Below are 7,769 nucleotides of genomic sequence, written 5' to 3'. Positions count from 1 at the left end.
TTCTACACGATAAAGATGCTGTAGTTTACTCTGGACACATTATACGATCAAACAAACAATAAAAACAGGAACTTTCATTTAATCATTACTGTACCATGAATGTGTGCACGAGAGGTCTGTATCAGTAGGACAAGCTGGGAAATTAGTTAAAAGCCCAAAACTTTGTCCTACTTCAAGATGTCCTTGCTGGGCTGATTCTGGCCCACGGGTCTTATGTTTGACACCCTGGAAAGCAAACAGCACACTAACATACATGCTTTACTGACCACACATTTCGTGCTCATACATCTGCAAGGACGACACAGAACCATCCAACTTAACCACACAACACACAGTCTTTTTTTAACTGTAATCTAATTTTAAAGCTGATCTAAAATATTGAGCACGACTTCTACCACCTCACGTTTCTCTCTCTCAGGAAAGCCTAATGTTGGTTGACTGCTGCCGCATGCTTTCAGTTGTGTTACTCTTACAGTCGGGTGAAACATTTCAGGGGAAACATCGGCTCTGAGTGGGTCCTCCTGTTGCCCAAAGAGCATCAATCAGCTAAGTAACACAAACACAACCAGTGCAGAGGACGATGATCTCACCCATGTGTTATAGCTCAAAACCATTTTAATAACCAATTATTAAACCATATGCAGAAACCTCTTAATAGTGCTGTGACCACGCAGAGCCATTTTATACGCACTCTATATTAAAAATGAATGAAGCTTAATGAGAAAAGCAGCCCATTTCCCATCATCTGCTTCTGCATCAGTACTTCAGGACTCCATAAGCAACATTTTGGCAGGATGTTAATGCTTCTCTTGTGAACGTATGGCACCAGGCTTCAGGTCGCACATTAGCAAAGCACTGACACATACATACACAACCCACAATAAGTATGAACTACTATTTATTAAGTCTTATAGCTCTAATATAGCATAATGTGCCTCAGTTAGCGGCGCAGTGGTGCATATCACACTGATAGCAGGATTCGTGCTTTTTGAAACAAGGACTCAGGTCTTCTGAGAGCCTTTTGTGAAAGAATCTGACGTGTCTGCTGAATTCCCATCGTTCAGCACTGTCTGCCACGCTTCAGGTCAGTGTTGTCTCCACTGACTTCATCTTAGTCAGTACTGCTGAACCCTGCAGGTCACGAGGATCTAACACAGAGGCATTTAAAAATGTGTTTAACGTGTACACAATATTTAGCTCACCAAAATATTTATAGTGCATTTTTCAACTCTGGTCCAAGATCCAATGGGAAGATTAACCCAATGATTCTGTCAGTGTTGTCTTTGACTTGAGAAGCTTTAGCTGTTTGTTTAAAGAGGAAGCCCAGAGTGTGGGAATCAGAAAAGTCAGAGGCTGACCTCAAGCTGCACTGTTGGAAGCGTTAGGATGCTGTTTGTTTTAGCTCGACTCATTCACACGTCTTCAATGGCAATGAAGCGGAACACTGAGACACAAACCACTGAAACAGGGCCTGCTTGGAATGAAAACAAGGCTCAAGTTTATGATAATAAGACAATCACAATGAAAACAATAGAACACTGTCGTCCTACAGCAGGGCAACTCCGACTGACTCAGGTTTTACAATTGCTCAGATGACACAAATTTATTGCATAAATAATGTCAGATGTTTTCAGAAACCCTCGGGGCTGGTGAAGTGAGAGATGAACACCCGAACTGTGATTATGTTTTTGTTTTCACAGTCCCCCTGACCTCATTCAGTGCTGTGCCATGTACCAAATCAAACATTGTTGCTCTCTGATACAGTGGAGCAGGTTTTGTGTAAAGTCCAACGGAGCTCTAACAAAATGAAGAAACCTCACCGCTGCTTTCTGACAACATTAATCAGCGATATTTGTCTTTCACCCCCAAACTTTGGCACTTGCTAGGTTCTAATTTTGGGACTCTGTGTGCTTATACGTACACACCTGCATGCATGCAGGCACGTGTGGTGGACGATGTTTTTCTTCAGCTCTTCTACAGGCCGACATAAAAATTTAACCTGGGACAAATTAAAAAAAGAAAACAATCTGAACAAACATTTCTCTACATTAGCAGCAACGTCACAGACCAACTGGGCTGCAGCCAGTTACATTAAAAAACCCCTAAAATAAGCACCCAAGCTACTCTCTCTCATTCCCATCTGGATCATACAAGAGAAACGATGCAGAGTCCTTTTTTTGTTTGCTTAGAAATGTGACCGTACGTTACCATTACAATTACAACAGAGTGCCAATTTCATGAATGTTGTGAAGAAAAATGAAATAAATCTGACTGAACTGCCCCTCAAAGTTTCCTTTCTATAATCACCTTTATTCTTATCTACTTCCCGATTCAGTGTATACTCGTAAAAGAGACAGGGATGGGTTATCTTCCAGCTAGTCCTACTAACAGCATAGAATAGACACACATATTGAGAGCAATGTATATATTATCTTAGTATATATAATATACAACAGTGTACATAGTCTCTGACAGTGGTGGACAGGATGAAGGGAGGCAGGACGATCGGCTGAACCTGTAGTCTCTGTTTGGTTCCCAGTGTGTGTGTTACACCCTTTCCACATCAAAAATACAACCTGTGTTTGCCGTTTGTGCATCAGGGTTGACGTATCTGAAGCAGGTCCTCCACTCCGCGCTGCTGCCTGGCCTCTAAGGGAGGCTGCCACCGCTCGGCTACACTCAGATTACAGCTGGAGCACAAATGGGACAGTGTGATATGTATATATGGGCGAGTAGAGGATCTGATTAAATCAAGAAAACAGTGGTTTGTAACCGTAACTCCTACTGTCTGTCAGTGTGAAAACAACACTGCACATTTCATGACGCTGCAGTGAAACAAACCCTGTAAATCAGTGGGCGCTGAAATATGTGAACGGTCAAATGCAGGTTGAACCTGAGGTCCTGTGTGTCACACAGGGTGTGGAAAGCTGTAGGAGAATGTGAGTGTGCGTGTACATCTCGGCGTGTACAGGGGAAGACTGACGGGAACATCTGTGTGACTGAAAAACAGAAAGGAAAACAAAACCAGTCAGATGAATTAATTTAATATTTAATAATGTGGGTGACATGTGTCACCATAAGCCCCACTCACCATGCTGTGTCACATTGTTCTGCTGTACTGGATGCCGGTCTTGGAGGCGATATTGGACCAGGGGAGCAGCGAGCGCAGCAGGGACTGGGCCTGTCGGTACAGCCTCTGAGGGATGGAGCAGGGGCTCAGGCTGGCCAGGGTTGAACCGATGTGCTGGATATAATCAGTGGGACAGGAAGTCAAGGAAAAAGAAACAATGCAACATTTACTTTTTCTCCTGCAACATCTGGACAAGTATGGCCCAGAGGAAATGAAATAACAGTGAGTAAGTGAAGTATTTTCCTGCTTCCAAAAAAGGATATAATATTGTCCAGGGTGGATGACCCCCGTTGATGTAGAGCACATATGTGAATCCATCTTTGAGGACGCCTCGGATGGAGTAGTAGTAGGGTAGGTAGTGGTGCTGCCTGAAGTCCCTGTTCTCGTAGAAGTTGATGGCAGTGTTGTTCGTGGTGAGAACGTGTAGGTAGATTGCCTTACAGTGGTCCTGGGCTGTCGTCGATATGTGCTCCTTCAAACTGTCCAGCAGCAGTGAGCCTGAATCGTTTCAATCAATATTAATGTACTGCAACATCAAATTTACATCAAGTCTCACAGCAGATGAGTTTTGAGCGTAGTTCCAACATGTGACTCAACAGATCAAATCATTAATGTCTTTGATGAGACAGTGTCTAACCCGCGATTCGTTCAGATTCTTGCTAACTGAATAAAGGGTGTTAAATTAGTTTTGAACAGTTTTTGCCTCATCTTGGTGTTGTGACTTCGAGATGTTACTGGATGTGTTTTCTTTACGTACTTTTCAATTCAATTAAATGTAATTTATATAGTGCCAACTCATAACAGTCACCTGAGGTGGCTTTATATTGTAAGGAAAAGACCCAAATCCAACAATCTGATAATCCCCCATAAGCACCATCTATGACTGTGGGAAGGAAAAACTCCCTTTTAACAGGAAGAGACCTCCAGCAGAAGCTTCAGGAAGGGGCGGAGCCATCTGCTGTGGCTAGTGGTGGTGAAAGAAGATAAAGAAGAAAAAAAAAAAAAAGAGGACTGTTCTAGTACACGTAAAAAAAAGCTAGTAAGCCAAAAAATGTTAAAATGTAACAAAACACAAATAAAATTGTATAAACTGGACTTCCTCAGCCTAAATGGCATGGAGGTTGTATAACCCCAGATTAGTTTAAAGGGAAATTATTCATTGCATTTTCTGACCATCAGGTTTAAGGCACTCGTGCCCTGGCTTCACATTTCAGACCTAGAGGCTGTGTTTGTCTTGTACATAAAGCCTTTGGTTTTAGCCACAACTGCAAACAGTGTGTCTGTTTACCTATGCCATGTTTCCTGAACTCTTTGACCACTCCCAGGCTGAGGATGTAGGCTACCTGTGTGTCCACGGGGAAACTGGAGGCCAGGATGTCTCCATCCTAACACGCATACATAGAAAGAAACAGACATATACACAAGTTGATTATTTCAACGTCCACAGTGGGTGACAGAATAAAAACGACACTTCTTCAAGCTTTGTTATCTTAAGTTAATCGTACCGATTTCTCAGATGTTGGAAATATCACATTGAAAACATGCCAGAAATTTGCATACTGCACATTCAAGTTTGGAGCTTATAGTCTAAACTCATTCAAACAAGATAACATTGATCCCGATCAAAGCAAAATCAAATCCATTGCACTTCGTTCACACAAAATCAAAAAAAGACCACAAGTTACAGCTCTTCTTTCATCAGTTTCTTTCTCATTGCCCTCTTCTCCTATATTTCGGGCTAATGAACCTATCTTTACCAAAGGTATCCTTTTTGCCAAAGCAGTGCACTGAAAACAGTCGACTATGTCAGTGATCTACTTATGACATCTCTAAGCAGCAGCAGACATTCACACACTCAGTGACACTATGTCCAGAGAACACAATGTCATATTTTGGAGGAAATCCACATTAAGAACGTGTCTCTTTCTAGCTGCTGCTGCAAAACATTAAAAATATTATACTGCACCTTTGACTGGACTGACAACATGTTACACTTTCTGAGCGAGAGATGGCACATCCAAACTGAACCTCTTACCTCTTTGTGTACTTTGGTCCGACCTTTGATCTCGGCCACAATCATTCCCACGATGCCTCCTCTGTAGGTGGCAGCGAGGGAGAAGAACTTCTTGTTGGAGGTGATGTCCTGATACCATGAGTCTGGGTACCTGGAACCAAACGTCAGACAGGTCTCATATCAGACTATTACTCAGACTCCAGAAGGTCTGCTTAACTTATGGGCCGCTACTTGTTAGTTCACTGGGCATTCAGTCCATTTATGCCAGTCAATAACAATGAAACAAAGACAGTTCCTATACACACAAATCTCGGCCAATGACACTCTCAGTATGATAACTTACTCGATTGGGAACCAATCACCACAGAGCAGCTTAACGTTCTCTATGTCATCGTGGCAAAGGAAGCGGAGCTGGACTTCACTGAGGGCTGTGGGAGGCACCACGTCACTCATTCACACCTGCAGGTTCCAACAGAGTGCACAGGAGAGATGGTGAGACTGCAAAAGCAGACTAAAAAACAACAACACCCTTTACAATTAAGTACAAGGTACTGACTAACACTGAGGCATGCAGACCTCTGCTATTGTGCAGTTCTAGATAACAAAGAGAAGTCAGGTAAGCCCTCGCACAATTAACACGCATTACTGACATTTATAAAGGTTAGAATGACACACATATAAACGGACCAGCTGAATGAAACGCAATTATGACGTAAAAAACCCCAGAAAATTAAACGCAAATATGTAATAGGCATCAAATAAGGTTGCCCATAAAAAGTGAAGTGACCATTAGCAGTCGTGTACACAAACCTCTCAAGTTCTTGTAAATACGAAAACAGTGATGTTATTTCTTTATTTACGTAACATCCCGGCAGAAACGGAGCATGCTGCCACTGGTATCAACAGTGTCACTCTTGTGTCCGCAGGTTTAACCACATTTCAGCGTACAGCACACAGGCTAGTGTTAGCTGCCGCTAGCTAGCGCTCTGATGCTAAGCTAACGTACCTTGTTTCTACACTCGGACCGGAGGAAAGCCGAACACAATTAAATTCCTTGAGTGTCACTCGATACAGTCACCACTGCGGACACAGCATGATAAAGCACTGGTTTATTCCCGACTCTCAAAGCCGTTTCATTACGGAGCCACTGCTACAAGGGTTGCTACGCTAACCAGAGCTCTCCGTGCTTTGATAACAGCTGGATGTTTTCTTCCTGTTTGTGGCTGCTACACGAGTGACGTCACTTCTAAGGCGTTTCCTTGTTCTGTTCAGTCCGTTGGCGATTTGTCGCCACCTGCTGGACAGAAGTGTGTTCTACAGGAGTGACTCCTCCATAAAGAAATGGGATGAGAAAAAAAATGAATTAAATTCAGTTTGTTTGTTTGTTTGTTTGTTTTTTATCTTAAAAACATACAGATTCATTTGTGTTTTCGTTGTATTAACAAATTATTGCGGAAAGTAAAGACAACAGTGGTTTACTGGACATTAAAATGTTTTCTGAAGTATCAGTACTATCGGCAGTACTGGCCCTGTATTTACTTGCTATCAGACCGGCGCGAACATTTGCAGTATGGCACAGCACAGAGGCGCTGCTTATCATTGATAAATAAGACTTGCTCTGGCTGAATGAAGGGGAGGAGTTCATTTCATGACACATATCAGTGTGCAGATTCAAAACACACTTAACCTGAAATGTTATCAAGTTAAAGTTAGGAGAGTAAGAAAAAAGAAACCGGTAAGAGTGGACATGTTGTCAAAGTCAATAAAGCGATAAAGCCAAGGTAAGGTCTGTATAGCCCCGATTCACTGATGATGATTTCATGCCCCAAACAAAATACATTTGTTGATATGAACTGGTTCGTAGTCATGTTGGAACAAGAAGGGACCATCTCCAAACTGTTCCCACTAAGTTGGGGGTATGAAATTGTCCAAAAATGTTTTGGTATGCTGAAGCATTAAGAGTTCCTCTCACTGGAACAAAGGGGCCGAGCCCAGGTCCTGAAAAACAACTGCACACCGTAATTCCCCTCCACCAAACGGCAACCGCCAAACCCAGACTTATCCATCAGATTGCCAGACTCAGAAGTGTGATTGGTTATTCCAGAGAACAGGTCTTCACTGCTCTAGAGTCCAGGGGTGTGCTTTACACCACTGCAGCTGACGCTTTAGGTTGTGCTTGGTGATGTAAGGCTCCTTTAAGCAAGCACTTGGCGACAGTGCGAAGGAAAAAATCCCCCTTAACAGGAAGAAGCCTCCAGCAGAAGCAGGGTCAGAGAGAAATTTGACTATCATCAACAAAAACAAGTGGACTTTAAAAAAACAGTCAGAAACCCATCTAAAAGACAGAAATGAAAAATGGCCACGTGCACATTCAGTCGGTCACATAATGTCAGCGCGCCCTCTGGTGGTTATCTGCTGGTACTGCAGCAGCACGAAAACCAAGTCAGATTAAATAATTAGTCAGAAAGACACAAGGACTGCAGTTGTATGTCTCCTTTTATTTTTATGTATGTTTTACTTTTATTATAGTGATCAGAATGTTACTGCAACCATTTCAAGCATTTAGATTCAAAGGTCGTTTGCACTGTTGTCTCCTAGTTGGGCTTTTAAACAAAGACATGTCAT

General features: G+C 42.5%; 1 protein-coding gene across 1 annotated transcript; it reads right to left on the bottom strand.

Moving 5' to 3' along the window:
* Window positions 1–1,475: 1,475 nt before the first annotated feature.
* naa60 (N-alpha-acetyltransferase 60, NatF catalytic subunit) lies at window positions 1,476–6,365 on the bottom strand. Its single transcript, XM_085270049.1, has 7 exons — window positions 6,151–6,365; window positions 5,488–5,603; window positions 5,166–5,295; window positions 4,419–4,515; window positions 3,394–3,628; window positions 3,092–3,257; window positions 1,476–2,999 (listed from the first exon to the last, which is right to left on the bottom strand). The coding sequence occupies exons 2-6, from the start codon at window positions 5,595–5,597 to the stop codon at window positions 3,101–3,103; spliced, it is 729 nt and encodes a 242-aa protein (XP_085126175.1). The 5' UTR covers window positions 5,598–5,603; window positions 6,151–6,365; the 3' UTR covers window positions 1,476–2,999; window positions 3,092–3,100.
* Window positions 6,366–7,769: the final 1,404 nt, after the last annotated feature.

Source organism: Mchenga conophoros, linkage group LG4 (genome assembly GCF_057382185.1).
Source record: "Mchenga conophoros isolate Kocher_MC1m ecotype Shallow Benthic linkage group LG4, M_conophoros_male_GT1.1, whole genome shotgun sequence".
In the NCBI taxonomy this organism is placed as follows: Eukaryota; Metazoa; Chordata; class Actinopteri; order Cichliformes; family Cichlidae; genus Mchenga; species Mchenga conophoros.
This window is presented reverse-complemented; position numbering and strand designations above follow the sequence as displayed.

Bases quoted from the DNA above. Each gene is read 5' to 3' on its own strand.
- naa60 (XM_085270049.1), bottom strand. From the start codon at position 5,597: ATGAGTGACGTGGTGCCTCCCACAGCCCTCAGTGAAGTCCAGCTCCGC. The intron at 4,516-5,165 runs GTAAGAGGTTCA...TATGCGTGTTAG, and splicing joins GGACCAAAGTACACAAAGAG to GATGGAGACATCCTGGCCTC. The intron at 3,629-4,418 runs GTAAACAGACAC...GAAACGATTCAG, and splicing joins GTTCAGGAAACATGGCATAG to GCTCACTGCTGCTGGACAGT.